Source organism: Saccoglossus kowalevskii, chromosome 3 (assembly GCF_978046115.1).
Source record: "Saccoglossus kowalevskii chromosome 3, keSacKowa6.1, whole genome shotgun sequence".
Classification (NCBI taxonomy): domain Eukaryota; kingdom Metazoa; phylum Hemichordata; class Enteropneusta; family Harrimaniidae; genus Saccoglossus; species Saccoglossus kowalevskii.
In genome coordinates, this window is record NC_140643.1 from 44,294,624 (window position 1) to 44,312,138 (window position 17,515).

At 35.7% G+C, this 17,515-nt stretch overlaps 1 protein-coding gene across 1 annotated transcript in view; it reads left to right on the plus strand.

Moving 5' to 3' along the window:
- Window positions 1-11,094, plus strand: part of LOC100378346 (short transient receptor potential channel 4-like) — a 30,201-nt gene extending 19,107 nt beyond the window's left edge. Inside the window, exons 2-9 of the mRNA XM_085497527.1 lie at window positions 2,739-2,889; window positions 4,848-5,017; window positions 5,283-5,456; window positions 6,510-7,246; window positions 8,013-8,238; window positions 9,503-9,682; window positions 10,417-10,479; window positions 10,915-11,094. Of these exons, the coding sequence (XP_085353653.1) occupies window positions 2,739-2,889; window positions 4,848-5,017; window positions 5,283-5,456; window positions 6,510-7,246; window positions 8,013-8,238; window positions 9,503-9,682; window positions 10,417-10,479; window positions 10,915-11,094 (1,881 nt within the window). The remainder of the gene's footprint in view (window positions 1-2,738; window positions 2,890-4,847; window positions 5,018-5,282; window positions 5,457-6,509; window positions 7,247-8,012; window positions 8,239-9,502; window positions 9,683-10,416; window positions 10,480-10,914) is intronic.
- Window positions 11,095-17,515: the final 6,421 nt, after the last annotated feature.

Below are 17,515 nucleotides of genomic sequence, written 5' to 3' on the forward strand. Positions count from 1 at the left end.
TCATAGTAATTGTTATCAACATAATGTCATAATGTATCTATGTTCTATGATAGCTGATATCCAAACTATCGTGATAACTCACAACATTATGTCATAGTAATTGTTATCAATATAATGTCATAATATATCAATGTTACTATGATAGCTGATATCCCAACTATCGCGATAACTCACAACATAATGTCATAATGTATCAATGTTACTATGATAGCTGATATCCCAACTATCGCGATAACTCACAACATAATGTCATAATGTATTTATGTTACTATGATAGCTGATATCCCAACTATCGCGATAACTCACAACATAATGTCATAATGTATCAATGTTACTATGATAGCTGATATCCCAACTATCGCGATAACTCACAACATAATGTCATAATGTATCAATGTTACTATGATAGCTGATATCCCAACTATCGTGATAACTCACAACATAATGTCATAGTAATTGTTACCAACATAATGTCATAATATATCAATGACGATATTCCGGTGAGATATAACAAGTCAAAACAGTTAGGCGTAAACTGCTTTTATTAACATAACATGAGGTGTTCTTACTATAACCGTTTACCAGTACAAATCACTTCTGAATGTCTTCTTGTTATTTATTAAATCTACTCTACATTTCTTTCTATCTACGAATATTCATCTGATTGATGTTAAACTCATTCTATGAAATAAAAATACATGAATTATCACACAACAGGAAAAACTAATGCGCATGGCAACCCTCAACATAGCTTTGGGTGCAGCAGATACAGTTAACAATGAAAGACTCCATGTAATCTCTTCAATCCTATGTGACAATAGTTGCTGCATTTCCCGGTCATTATTTTCATGTGTAAAATACCACAGTGCCTGTTACGACCTATATTATACTAGGTTCATTTAAACTTCGAAATATCTGACTATTTTATCTGTGTCATGCCATGATTGTTGCCTTGTATGTGCACCAAATATTATTGTTTGTTTGTCTGGTTTCAATGCATCCAAATATGTCCTTAATTTTCGCCCCATAAGCAGCAGTTTGTTTTCGTTTTTAAGTGTGGCGTCACGTATATTTAAATACAAATCGTGACACATTTGTCCATTCTCCAGCTACAAGGTTTTATCATTCCTCCTTTGAACTGTATTGACCGTCCTGTCAGGATATTTGACCCAGTATGGCGAAGGTGTCAGGTGCATAATCACATTTGCACATGTGAACCGGGAATCATTGTAGTTGGCAATTAATCTATGCAATGAGAATAGTACTCTCAGTTTAATTGTAGTGCCGTCTGGACATACATCAATTCATTTGGAATCGACATCAGTCACAATAAGGAAAATTCAGAATCGTATTTTGGGATATATCCATGGATATAAATGGGCATGGTCGCGGATGATGTTTCATATGGTCATTTGTATTTCTTGTCAGACGGTTTATCAGTCAAAACTAAGCTTCGCATAAAACTACATGTTTTATCTCCACAGACACTGAACAAAACAGCATGTCACATTTCAGTATCAGTATTTTGGTTTGAAATGAAACATTACGTCGCATGTGTCTTCAACATTGAACTATCTTCCCAAACGATGTAATTTAATGAAACGAGTACGTAGTTTTCCCGTTGCCAATATGTTATGTCTTTACACAAATGTTCCCTTCGTGTCGATAAATCTGTTTCACTGATGAAACAACGCTAAGAGAACTAATATTTATTAGATATCTAATTCTTCTACTCTAAGTTTTTTTTTTCATAATGCTAGTTCATAATTTCTTCGAACTCATAGAAGGCGTTTGTCAATCTTAGTTTTATTTCTCAGAACGACGATGACTAAAATATTCTTTTGATTGCAATGATCTGATGATCTAACCATCCTTTTAATGGCCCCTTCTGTGAACAGATGATATACTCACATACATACACATACATATCTGTATACATATATGCTTAAATATGCAATCTGTATAATTTAGGGTATTTTTCAACATGTTTAGATAACAAATTAGGATATAATTTATCACAAATACAACCATATATTTCAAATATTGAATCAATGCATCAGGATTCTAGTACATTTTCTGACATTATGTTTCGGTAAAAAAGTCTTACAATTATCAGTTGGTATTTCAGAACTAAATCAATTCTGTTATACACGTGTCGCCTCCACTTTGATATTCAAATTATTTTCAAAAGTTAAAATTAAAATTGAAATGTAATTCATCTATTTCCATTATACGATTGACATTTGACATGCCATATTTATCATGTACACCAGGTTAGTCTACCTGCAACTCTGGTCAAAATATAGCCAGCCAGTGATCAGAAAAGTGTCACATGTTATGTGTACATGACAAGAACTCTGACGTAATGTCTACACAATGTGTGAATCACACACGTACAGTAGAACGACCGACGGATGGATTAAGTCATTGGATTAATACCAGATGTGAGTGGTGGGTGAATCCAATAAATCATCTACGTCATAATGACCTAACATAAAGGCATACTCTCTAAAGGGTTGACACATATTGATATTAGCACGGCGTCGATATGTATTTTGTATTCGTCGCTAGTGGTAATAACCAGCAGAAATAATGACTACACTTGCATAAGACATTTAAATGATGTCAGTAACCGGTTTAGTATATTTATCACGTAACAATTGCAAAGGTTCATATATAAGCATTATTTTACGTTACATTTGGCAATTTCATCTCTCCATATTTCTACGTGTTTACAGACTGGCCAAGTCAACATAAATTGTGTCGGCAAACGAAGAACTCAACCAGTAACGGCGCTTTTACTAGCTGCAGAGAAAAACGATTTTTATATGGTTAAACTGCTGTTAGATAAAGGGGCCTACGAGTTGAAAAGACCGTCGATACCAAACGGTTCGTATTAGGATTATTGAATTTATTAAACATATGCGTTTTATTGTTACATAATAGTGCCTTTAATTTTTTGTCGGCATGATGATACAAGTTCATTTTATTTGTTTAGTGTAAAATGATGGGGTTTGAACATAATGAAAAACTGTTCCTTCCAGTAAAAAATGCAGCGTTTACTAGAACTGGTAGGCCGTGTACTATACATTACAACAACTCCGTGAGTTTTGTGAAACTAAATAATTGCATTATTAAAGGGAGTATCAGACAAGTAGATAAGTCCCTTGTACACTGAATCACTCGATATTGACACCCCAGCATTACCGAGGAACTATATCCCTTGTTTACTCTTTGCAGATGATTTCTGTAAGAACTAATACTAGGCTGCAAATGGCGTTAAACAAGCTGGAAACATACTGCAAAACTGTAAATTAAACATAATCAAAAACTATAATATTCAATAAAAGAGGAAAAGCTCTCAACAATTTCAAATTGCACATTAAATGTAGTTTGAAACGGTGTTTCACTTACCTAGGAATAATATTAAACATAAAAGGGACAATTGGGAAAACACAATTCGACCTGAACGATAGGGCCATGAAACAACTACTGTATTCAGAAACATTCAATACCATGGTTAGACCCATTCTGTTATACTGCTCTGGTGTATGGTCTGATAACATCTGCTCCCAATTGAAAAAAAACTCACATATAATATTTTAAAATCCTTCTAAAGGTAAGTAGCCGAGCAACCAATCTAGCCTAGCCCTAGAACTAGGTCTCACTTAGTTTGTTATGCATAAAAAAAAATGATGACATATTGGCTAAGAATTAACATATTAAATGACAGACAACACACTGGCACATGGATTTCAACTAGACAATGCTGGTATACAAACCTGAGTATCCATCATTAAACATTTCCTAAATATGATAAATATGAAGCCTTTGGGAAAAGGAAAATCTGAAGACAGAAATGGACAAATTAAAACAATATTCGAACAATTGAAAATTAAATTCTAAGATAATATTACAAAAGCATTAAATGATGACAAGGGAGCACAAAACGTAAACTGTGCACATATAGTCTCATTTGAAAAATATTTATTTTCGTTAAGATTAAGTTGTAGCTAATTAAGAATTAGCTTATTCTACAAATTGAAAAGAATTTAACAATGTTGATATTTCAGAAAGCAAATGGGCTATTTGTAAACATTGTCAAAGACATCGAAGATGGGGCGCATTTTTTGCTGAAATTCCGTCTTTACTAACATAAAGAAACACATTAATAAATAAGCTTACATTTCCTCTAACCAACAGAATAGATGATGAAACACTCATTCTGGGTTTTGTTTGTTTATTTACATTGAAAAAATGTCAACAGAAATCAAATTCAGCTATCGTTATATAGAAACATATAAAACACACAATTGACAAAAAAAAAAAAAAAAAAAAAAACACGCCAACTTGCTACTGATAAAAACACCACGACTGACAAGCTATGCAAATGCCAGAAGAAAACAGCATGTCCAATGAACAGCGTCATATACCAAGAGAAAGTTACGTGAATAACCAACAAAACTAGCGAAAAGTACGTCAGACTTACCGGAAACGATATAAAACGAGTCAGTAAAGAACAATAGCATTAATCATAAAATAACAAAGAAAATTGATCAGAATTATCACACCCCACCACTTCATACCGAATAAAGAAATGAATATGTGTCATCATACCGTTACAGAGGCGCTAATATTTAACAATACTTTTTAATTGATATGTCAATTGCGATATATGCATATGTATTCTAGCTGTGTGTCTAAACCACTTAGTTATATATATTAAATATAATCAATGCCACATAGTACAAGTATAGAATGGTCAGTCAGTTGGATTACAATTTTAGGTCAGCAGAAGATTAGGTATGAATAACAAGTTATTCCCCACGTCTGTAAAATGACTCTAGGTATACGAGAAGATATATCAGAGGATGGGTTACGTTACAGGATATATAGAGCCATGTCGACTCCCGCATACATTAGTTTAGCTTACATAGACCCAGTGAAGGCGGCATTTGACCTTTCAACTGATATTGACTCTATGGCACAATCAAGAAATATTGAAGACACCTCCCAGGTAAGAAATATTCATTCATTCATTCATTAATTCATTCATTCATTTCCTGACTGTCTCTTGGAGCAACAATTGTAAGGCCAGCCTTATTGGCTCTTTAAGTTCACAACTGTATGACCATAACTTTCGAAGTTGGATGACGATTGTTGTGGATGGCGATGTTTGGGATTGTACCCTACTGTGACTGTGATTGTGACTGTACCCTACCCTACCCTACCCTGTATCATACCCTAATTGAAATGCTTCATTCATCTACCACCGACGACAGGAAATGTACAATGAACTCAGTAACAGCATACGGGCATTTGCAAGTGAAATCTTGGAACATTGCACTAACTCCCAAGAAGTATACATTTTATTGAATGGTAGAGAAACGGCTACAAGAACAGTGGACCCACCCTTCAGTCTACTAAAAAGAGCACTGGTAACAGACCAGAAACAGGTCGGTTAACTTATTCAGTTATTTATATTACAGGGAAGTGCACGTCCGTTTTGTACACAAGTAATCGATTTGGTGTTCGCATATACTTTGGTCACTCATTATCATTGCCTGTGTTTTTGTTGATTGTATACGTCATTTAACATCGCAATATTCTATATTATATCATTCAAATTAAGAGGTACAAAACGCAAGTTATAGATTCAGGTTACAGGATAACATTTAAATTTGGTATAGAACAATACAATATGAAGCCATACATTTAGACCGCGTTGGTGTTGTCAGTTGCATTTTTTTACATGACTGTTTATATGTAAATGTCGCTATATTGGTGCATTTTGCGTGAGAATCATATAGCGTCCATCTACAAAATATGTTCTGCAGTTCGCTCGTTCGTAACCAGTGGATGGTTTAATTACTAAAAAAATAATAATTATTACTCCTTAAATTTACAATGACAAATGTATTATAAACTAAATATCAATATGGAGCATTAAATTCTGAATCTAAATCTAAATTAAACCCGAAATTAAATATATGTGCACTAGGCTTATGCATTGTCAAACTAAGTAGTAACTTTATTAAACTCGCATGACATAGTTTCCATTCGGTAATACGCTAACCCATGTGCATATGCGGCCATCACGTACCTTGGTTAACATCTGGTATTGAGATATTTCGATATATGTGTCCGAATCTATCGTCGCTAGACTAAAAATCACATTAATGGAAAACTTTGCAGACACAAAGTCGGTCAAAACTTGAAATAAAATATCGACCCCGGACATTTATGAAACTGACATTGCGCACATGTGCAGACGAAACGCTAATAAAGTTATCACATCCAATGGTCGTGCGCACAAAAACATATTTTCAAGATAGCCGCTCATGCGAATTTAATTACAGCCTGGTAATTCAATAAAAGCGCAAAAATTATAAACTTCGGGCGATTGAACGAGGGTGTCCTCCCCGTCACTGATTCACTGGTAATCTGAATCTATAACCTATAACCCGCGTTGATAGATTTAAAATTTAATTTCTGTTCTATCACTGTAGTTCGTTGGTCATCCCAAATGTCAGAAAATTGTGAAGAAGGAATGGTTAGATAGACAGCCTTTGTGGCACACACGAAACGGTTGGTTGTGGACTATCCTGTATGGGCTTTACTGCGTCTTAGTTTACGAGTGTCTGATGCCCATACTCGCACTCATTTACATAATAGCACCGTGTTCGCCAGTCACTAAGATATTGGACAACCCCAAAGCAAAGTTTATTATGGATATGTTTTCGTGCTTTAACTTCTTGGTTTTAGTAATTGTCTTGAATATAATTATAGATAGTCCGGGTGATGTGTCGAGCAACACGCTCTACTCTCGCTTCCTCGTCACTATATTTGTTTATGACATAGCCCTCCTCTTGAAGGAGATCCGCCAGGTGGTTAGACATGGCGGCAAAGCACATTTTGTGAACGTGTTAACTTATATCGATATTATAATTTTGGTGTCATTTTTGGTGGATATCATCATGCGGTTCTTGATGTATAATCATGTTGGAAACCTGCTGTACATGTTACTGTACAAAGATCTGTGGACACCAGGAATTCTCATCCTGGCTTGCATTCGCTTCATGCATTACATCTATAATAGTTTGTACCTTGGATCCATGTTGTTACTGTTCACCGCCATGAAGGACGACGTTGTCCGTTTCCTGTGCATCTTTGCAATGGTTGTTCTTTCATTCGCTCTTGGATTTTACTACATGTACGTTGGAGTGGATAAGACGGCTTTCAATGAGTGAGTACAATGTACCTGTTCTACACAATGACCAGTTCACCTGTGCCGTCTGGGGGTGTATTCCGAATGCATGTAAATTCTCATCTCATATCGCACGATGTTGTATCTGATCGGACAAGTCTATTAATAAAAATGATTATACCAAAAAGGTTCAAGACACCACACTTTCGCAAATCTGTCTGTTTGATGTGTTCGCGGCGTTCGACAATACAAAATAATATTAAATTGTTGATACATTTTCAATGACGTTTCCTAATCAGGCTGTCAATGTGAACGACCGTGCATACCCTTTTACGTTACATACGTCACAGCAGCACCACGTCACATGAGGGCGCAATTTATTAATATGTGTCGTTTTTCGACTGTTTCGACTTGGATATCTTAATTTAACGGTTTGTTTGGTGCCAATAAAGAAATATATTTATTAAGTTATCTAATAGGAAATATTAATACCTTATATTAGTGAAGCTTACCCTCTCGGCAATCTGGGTGTCATATTCAGTAAATTACGAATAAAAAATAACCAAACTCCGGGAAACAAAAAGCAAACTTATTCTCACCGCCCTCTTAATAAATCATAACATCAAAATATTAACAATTAACCTTTAGACGGCTGATATTTTTCCTCATGTAAATAAACTAATCAATTAATAACCACATCTCAAACCATAAAGAATCATTATGGGCAATACACCTCATCTTGTACATTCACGTTGACTTATGAATAAAAAAACATTTCCATCTTTATTATATCTCACACTCTCAGGTTTAGCTCAACTGTTGCAACTCTCATTACGGTTATATTCGGAGCCGATGCGTCTACAAATCTCAAAGTGGAGGTACTATACAACACAACAGGTGGCAAATACGACGCTACTCGCCCATTTTGGGTGATAGGATACTGGCTTTATATTTTGTTCGGAACGTCCACATTGGTCGTACTGCTCAATATCTGCATCGCAATGATGTCAGACACCTATGCCAGATTAAAGGTGATATTTTCTTCTACATTTGAGTCTTATTATAATAAATATATTACGTCAACTGTTGTCTTTGATATCCTAGAAGCAGTGTGTTAAACGGAAACTGCTCTGAATATGAAATGTTTTTATAATATAATTGCTGCACATACTTCTACAGAAAACGGGAAGGAATAAAGCACCATTTGAAGGGTGAACACAAGTCGTGTGACTCTCTCGCGCATAGCGAGATCTCAATAATTCCGTATAAGATATATAATCAAAAAATTTCTCAAAAAAGAGGGGTTGAGATATCGGAAAGTGACGATGACAACTATATGTAGAAACAAATTGGTTATCGTTAGTTCAAAGTATATATAAATATGTGCTGTTACTTTCCACCGGCGACATTTTCACATGCAATAGGTGAATCGACAATTATCAGAATTTAGAATTATGTATTATTAAATAGTCTGGAAAGTCAATTTTTACAGGTGATTTCAATGCAAACTGTGGAGTTGAACAATTTTATAAAAAGGGGACTGCATCAAATTTGTATCTCTTGGTTCATATTACAAATATGATACACAGTTAAATACAAGAATAGTTATGATAAAGAAGAGAACATCATATGAAAACAACTGATAAACGTGTGTTTGGGTTTACAAATGCGTGTTTATACATGTGTTGGGTTTTATATGAAAAGGCTACACGCTAAACATACAATGCCTTATTTAAAATATATAATTTATCATCTTTGTCAGATCATTGCTCCCTTTCAATTATAATGAAATCGAATTAAGTAAAAAACAAATTCTAGGGACAAATCACTATTTTGATTAATTTCGATTATTATGAATAATAGATTCAATACCTTTCTACGTAGATATGACATCTTTATTAAATTATATAAGTTACTATATAGCGGCCATTATAAATCACAAATTACGAAGTTCAATGACTAAAATAAGAATTTACAACCATAGATTACATTTACCTGTGAAATATAAATGACATTTGTGATTATAGCATGAATCACATAAACTACAAATTAAGAAATACAGGGAAAAAGTCATAAGTTTTCCTTCTTTCATTTTTAGACGAAATTCTGTTTTTTTTTCTTTCATCGACTGTATTATGAAACAGGTAGATCATTTGTTATTGTTATTCTTTAGACCATACTGCATTACTATTTGTAGTCGGTGTTGTGATGTTGAATAAACATATATTTGCCGAACGACAAGATAATTTTTCCCTGAATAACGAATGAGGTATACTCATTATATTCAAAATACAGGAAAGCATTGACATGCTTTGGAAATTTCGTAGAACACAGATATGGGTTGACTACTTCAACGCTCCAGTATTGCCAGCTCCATATAATATCATACCATCCGTCTCGTGTGTCAATGCCTTAGTAGCTTCATTTTGTTGTACGAAGGAAAGGACGATAGAGGGCACTACGGACACTTTTCAGGTAACAAGTGTTCGTCTATAATTGCATGTGATTATTGCCATGATATTAGTAACATTGTACACCGACCAATTGATTGACAGAACGATTAGCCAATCATCGTTGCAGCTGTTTTTGTCTTGCATTAGCGAGAGGCAGGCCATGGTGTTACTGGCCATAATTTCCACTGTAAACGTTAAAGCAGCTGGCCTGAAAGTTTTAGTGTGTTGTTGAGAGGGTGGGGTTATTTTAAGCACTGAAGTCCCGTAAAGTAGATGTGGTCCTGGTTTCTGAGGACTCAGTGTCAACATTAGATAGTGATTTGTTGATGGGGGAAATTATGTTGACCGCGCCTTGTACTTCCACCTCTCAGCAACACACTGAAGATTTTAAGATCAACTGCATCAAAGCATACAGTGGGGTTTATGCAGCTATTCTAACCTAACACGATTACGCAAGAGGGTCGTTGGGATAGCCATAGATGGTCGGTTTCAGCAAACAGTGCAAATTTGATGATGGCGTGCAATGTGAGTCCGAATACATCCGAAAGATGAATGAGTCAAATACTGAGGTTTAATATGATCAACTGACAAAAAAACGTATATATATATATGTATATGTACAATTGATTGCCCATGTTTCCACATTGAAGTATTAGGATTTTGTTGATAAATAGTGTATTTTATTCGGCACATTAATACAATTGTAATAACAACGTTGATTGCACAATGCAATGTATAGTTTGGTTATTTTTTCAGATGAATGGTGGCACTTACCTGAGACAGGAACATTCATTGAAAACACCTTTAACATATGACGAGGTATAATGATTTTATTCACTCAAGGCACATTTATTTCATGTGCACGTGATACCATTCATTCCAGCACTAGACATACAACATCAATTTATTTGATAATTGCAATCAATTTCAAACATAACTTGGTTTTCGACAACTGTATGATAAATTGTAATGTTTGGGCTGTACTAGTGTATTGGTAGTTACAGATATCCGTGCATTTCTGTGTTAAAATCTTACACAGGATATACCCGCTACAAAATCTAAAAAAGGGATTATTAACATATTACTTTTAAGATCCAATGTATTAATAACACTGAATTATTCCAGTTCTATTGGAATGGATTTGTTGTGTATCGCGATTCTATTATCATTTACATCCAATTCACTTATGATGTTTCATTTTATTCATTTTGTTTCTAACTACTTTTTAATTTTTTTTTGACTTGTTACCCGCAGCTGATGACAGTTCTACTAACACGCTATGTCGCTGAGACTGGAATTGCAAAGATAAAGAACTTCCCAACAAAAACACATCCCGACTTTCAAATGCACTTCCGGCAAGGACATACCTTACATAATGGGTATATTCAAAGTTCGCGTAACCGAGCATATATGGCCGACATCGTTCTTGGTTAAATTATTCTACCATAGATGATTTTTCCAACAAGATGTACATATAAAAGCAAACAATAATTGTAAACATATTTCATGTTAGCCTAGGTTGGTATACTAACATTTGAAAGACCTATAAATTATTAGTGAAGTGAACATATAGGATAGTAGTATCTGAGTCCGAAAATCAGAATCCGTTATTTGTAATATATAGATATATAGATATATAGAAAGATAGGTAGATATGTGGCTAAATGTTGACATGATATGTGTACCGAGTTTTACATGGACGGTCTCGATTTAGTTACTGAGAAATGGACACAACATTTAGACTTAACACTCAATATTTAGTCATTATTGTATTTGTGCTAACATTGATTTTATTTACATAGGGCACAAAAAATATGCACGATTTTTGAAAAAGTACACTGGTCTTTGGACTAGTAACATTATTATTTACTAGTCCACAATGTTGAACCCTAGTTTGCATAATGAGGAAGATAAAATTGAATCTGCGTTTTTGCAGCACACAGTTGCAGCACACAGTTTTAGGGCGTGGTATGTACCGATAGTCACATTTCACGCGTTTTTAAGGGCTTCATATGGGATATCATCTTTATCTATTATCCATGACACTGTCCATCAAAATAAAGACGGTTTTTCTGCATAGCTTTTATTTTCATTATCATTGTCACCCACCCAATGGTGGATTCACTTGCTAGCCGTCGTCTAATACTGACTTTCTGATATATCTACTTGTTTATCAGACGATGCTTTCAAGGTAGAGATGCAGTTTATCTGACAGGTATTTTAATTAGGAAACTAAGATGACCTCCCTTGTCCACAAAACTATATGTTTTCGGAAAGCTTATTGTATACATTTTGTTAGTATTTTTTTTATGGACACTGTAGTTTGAAATATGCACAAAAATGTGCTTTTTTGGTCAAAAGTGATTTAAAAAATATTAGCTCCTAAACCATGCTTCTGTTTCCTGTCAAAATTGGTTTGTGGGTACATCTGTTTACTATGAAGAAAGTGATGTCTTGAAATCTGTCTACCAGTTGTCAATTTTGCAGGGCAGCAGCCCAAATTTCACTACTTCAAGTTTATGCATGAATTAACACCCAGGCGAGTTGTCTGTACGATTGTTGTAACACTGTTCAACCAAAAACAATGCCCCGATATATAAACACATTGTCAATCATTTGTGAAAATTTCAAAACAAAAGGTCAAAACGTCTAGGAGCTATTGTTTTTAAAGTTCTGGGACGTGCACTAAAAAGAAGCTGAGATAATTGCTAATTTGCATAACAATTCACTCAGTAAGAAGTTTGCTAATGCTCATAATTAAAATGGCTGTAACAGTTCCTATTTACTCAACTCAACTAATGTGGTGTTAGTAGCTAGTCTTTAAGTGACTGCCTTGTGTAATGTTAGTATCTCGATTGCAATTGGCTGCCTAGTGTGGTGTTAGAATCTCAAGTGCAATTGGCTGCCTAATATGTTGTTCGTATCTCATCCATAGGTGACTGCCTTATGTGGTGTTAGCAACTTCATTGCAATTTGCCGCCTAGTGTGATGTTAGTACCTCGTCTGTAAGTGGCTGTCTCGTGTGATGTTGATGACTCGTTTGTAAGTTGTTGCCTTATTTCTGGACTGCAATTAGCTGCCTAGGGTGATGTTGGTATCTTTTTTGTAAGTGGCTGTCTAGCGTATCTCATCTGTAAATTGCTGCCAAGCGTGACGGTGGTATCTCACCTGCAGTGAGTGCCTGATGTGATGTCAGTATCTTGTCTGTATGTGATGGTGAAATGTGCTGTTGGCAACCCGACTGCAATTGTCTATCTAGTGTGATGTTATTACCTCGTCTGTGAGTGAGTGCCTGGTGTGATGTTGGTATTGTGTCTGTATGTCGCGGCCCAATGTGCTGTTGGCAACCCGACTGAAATTGCCTAGCGTGATATTTAGCATCTCGTCTGTAAGTGACTGCCTAGTGTATTGTTGGCATCTAAACTGCAATTGGTTCCCTAGCGTGATGTTGGCATCTCAACTGCAATTGGCTGCCTAATGTGTTGTTGGCATCTAAACTGCAATTGGTTGGCGAGTGTGTTGTTGGTATCTCGTCTTTAAGTGACTGCCTAGTGTGATGTTGGCGTCTCAACTGGTTCATCGCTACTGGCTTTCGGCCATGACTCTGTGATTGCAAGTGCATCAATATTATGTTCTACAATATAGTCAGAAAATAGTGTAGCCTTATTCCGAATTTAATGTACAACAACCAACCTGGAAATGCTGATTCATTGTAATTTTTACTATCATTGTCACTCCACCCAATGGTGGATTCACTTGCTAGCCTACGTCTAATACTGACTTCCTGATATTTTATCAAGTTTACTATGTTTATATGAAATAAAATAAAATAAGATAAGGTTATTGATTCTAATTCCAGCGTGATGTTAGTATCTCGTCTGTAAGTGCAACCTGGTGTTGATGACTCATCTGAAAGTTTTTGCCTAATGTGGTGTTGGCATCTCGGCTGCAATTGGCTGCCCAGGGTGATGTCTGTATTTGGTTAGTAAATGACTGCCTAGTGTGATGTTGGCAACCCACTGCAATTGGCTGTCGAATGTAGTATTGGTATCTTGTCTGCAATTGGCTGCCTAGTGTGATGCCAGTATCTCATCCGTAAATGTGGCTGCCTTGTGTGTTGTTGGCATCTTGTCTGTAAGTGGTTTTCTAGTGTGATGTTTGTATCTCATCCGTAAGTAATAGTGTAAGTAATAGTAAATTGGGAACCACTGAAATGGCTAATTTTTAAAAGCTTGAAGAACGGTGGCGGTTGCGCTGCGCATGTGCGACATTTCAATAAAATCACGAGTACGAGTTTTTACCGCCGGCGACTCTTTCGATGCCTTTCATTTACCGAACAAATGACCTAATTGAAGCATGGTAACGTCTCAGTTTGTACTCGTTGTGTTAGAATGTATCATCTCATTATCACACAAGATTTGATGTTATAGCGCCCTCTTGAGGGAACTTTTGTTTTTTGTATTAAAGAGTTCTTCCAGTTATACGTTAATACTGTGTTGACATCTCTGTTTATTTACTGTAGTCCAATCAATCCTACATAATTTCCCCCATTATGCATAATCCAGCACCTCAAACAGGTTATGGGCACGGCAGAGGGTTCCTTGGAAATTATACAAGACTGATATTCGATGGGAATGAAACTAAATAAGAACTATGGGAGATAAAATTCATTGGATACATACGACTACAGATATATGCAATAGATGATGGCAGGAAAGCATTGAAAATACTGCGAGCTCACTACGCTGGTACAGGTAAACCCAGAGTAATTTCCTTGTACAGAACTCACTTCACTAGTGAAGTCATTGAATGATACTGTAGCCGATTACAGAGATGGCAACTGCAGCTCTTAGAAATGTTAAAGAAACTATTTCCGACAATTTACTGATTGCTAAGGTTTTGAAAGGCCTGCCTGAAAGTTACACACCATTTATCGTGGTTATAACGCAAACTGAAGAAACCGTCATCGAGTTAAGCAGCGCTTCGAAGTTCTGAAGGAAACTGAATGGCCCGCATTGTAATAAATAATGATTCTGTTATTAAAACTAATGCTAAGAATTACAATCAAGAAACACTGTAGTATGTTATAGCTGTGGGAAACCAGGCCATAAATCCATTAAATGTAGAAACACGTTGAATATTAGACTCTGGTGTAGTCATTGTAAAAACACCAAACATAGTGATATGGCATGTCGTCGTAAATGTAAAGATAAAGACCACATGGCGAAAGTTGATGATCGTTTTAGTCAAGAAAACGAACACTCATTTGCATTCAAAGCAGGTGACACATGCTTGAAAAGTAATATGTCATCAGACGACTGACTGGGTGCAACTGCCTACATTATTACAGATGAGTCAAAATTTTCCAATTTTGACAACTCAATTCTATTCTGATAAACATTACATTGAGCTTGCTGATAGATCAAAGTCAAATAATATTGCTCTAAAGAGAGGAGATGTGGGTGTATCAATTTATGATACAAATGGAAAACAAGTCAAGGCAACAATGAAAAATGTTTTGTATATTCCGTCATACCCACAAGATATTTTCTCTGTATAAGCAGCAACGGAAAAGGAAGCAACTATCAACTTCAGGCCAGGTTGAAATTATTCTACAAGGATGTTTTTCTTATGTTTTTGTCATATTACCACAAACTTTGCAAATAGAAGTGTGCATGGGAAGGAACGGTGTGCATTGCCATGTGACAACTGTCATAAAGTGATTGACAGGTCATACGTTTTACAACTCTGGAAGGACAATTGGAATCAAACAAATGTGCTTGTGATTTTCACAACAAATGATGTTTACGATCTACTGACTTGCCCACGTGAGACAGCTGCCAGCAAGACCACATTCTGATTGGCTTCAATCATCATTCTGTGAGACTTGTATGAACTACTCTGTGATTTCCTGCTATCAGCGGTGCCCTCCAGAATTTTTCTGCAAGCAATACTCCTGGAACTGTGAGTTATCACCAATGCACACTTCCCTTGGCAATCCCCTATTTTAGTCTCTTTATTCATTATATTTTTCTTTGCTTAAAGATTGATATTTTGGTTTATGTGTATTTAATTTCCACCAATATTGTCTTGTCTACACCATTCTAAGAGTGAAAGAATCCAGTGTGAATTCTGTGGGTGTCTCTCTCAATAGTAATAAGCAGGCCTTATACTGTAACACATAGATTTCAGTCACTTCTTTAAAAAAGTCACCACATCACATCAAATAGAACGGCATAGCGACATTGGAGAACACTCTTTGAGATGGGTCGATGCCTACTCGTCTAATCTATGGCCATATTGTGATGGAAGCTACGTATATATGAAACAGAAGTTTTAATCATTGCTTGGAGCAGACGCAATACTTCGATTTAACTGGAAGAAAACCTAACATATCTAATATGCGAGTATTTGGGTCTGAATGTTATGCATATAGAAGTTGGACACCCGATGCACAAAAGGCAAGAAATGACAAGAATAGTACTGCCTACCTAGTATACTTTTCTGAAACTGACAAATGGCTGTTATACAGAGTTGTGAAGTACAACACAAATACTATTACGTCTATGTCCCAAAACAAGTAGAAACAAGTCAAAATCATCAATCAGGTGCTAACACAAAACTGGAAGTATTTCAATCTGAAAGCCAAAGCACTGTTAAGACTGAGTCAATACATTCAAATGAAAGATATCCAAAGAGAGCGAAGATGCCCAGCATACCTGAATCACTATGTTACCGAAGAAGACAATGAAGAGACAGACCAGGTTTCATCTACTATTGATTAGAATATCTAACTTACCTCAGACATGGAGAAGCTATTAGCTACACTACATTGGCAATCGGCTATGAATGAGGAAATGAACTCTCTTAAAGTAAACTACTTTACTTAAAGGTCGCAATTTAGTAGGCGGTCGTTGGGTATATGCTATTAAGGAGGGGTCAAATGGTTCTGAAATATACAAAGCTAGATATTTGCTAAGTGTTACAGCCAGGTCAAATGGATAGATTAGGAAGCGACGTTTGCCCCCATCTGCTGATATTGCCTCAATGCGTGCTTAAATTCAAATTGCATGATTTGATTTTGCATCAAATGAATGTTAAAGTTGCTTATCTTAATGCTCCAATGGATTGCGAAATTTACGAGGAGCAGCCTGAGGGTTTTGAAATTCGCTCTGAATATGGAGAGTAATTAGTATATAGATTAAACAAATCTTTGTATGGTTTGAAGTCGTCAGGTATAAATAGCAATAATGCATTACACGATTATCTAATAGAGGATGGTTTACACAAGGTCAGGTTGACCCTTGTATATATGTGAAACGTGTTGATGACATGATAACAGTAATATTTGTGATTATATTTATGATTATAGCATCGAATAATGATGAGTTAATGTATGATATTAAATGGGGATTCAAAAGTAAATTGCACATGAACGATCTAGGTAAATTATCCTATTCTTAGGCATTGATTTTGGGCAAAATGACGGATATGTAAAAATGAATCAAAGGAGATATTTATTTTAAATTGCTTCGGAAGTTTTAAGTCTGGTTATAAGCTGAAGTATACTCCTTCTGAACAAAAACTAAAATATATCTGTGGAGATCAAATTAAACCCAGATGTTATTCGAGTTTAATATATCTATGGTACAAGACCAGACATTGTCATTGTCACCAAACTATTGGCGATCCGCTCCGCTAGGATTGCCCTTATAATCACTTTTGTCGTTTTGTGTGTGTGTGTGTGTGTGTCTTTGATTTCCAGTGTTTCCACGTATAATTTCTTCTGTGATTTTTTTGGCTTGGCCGATTTCTTTCAAACTTGGCAGGTACGTCACACCTTCACCCTAGTTAT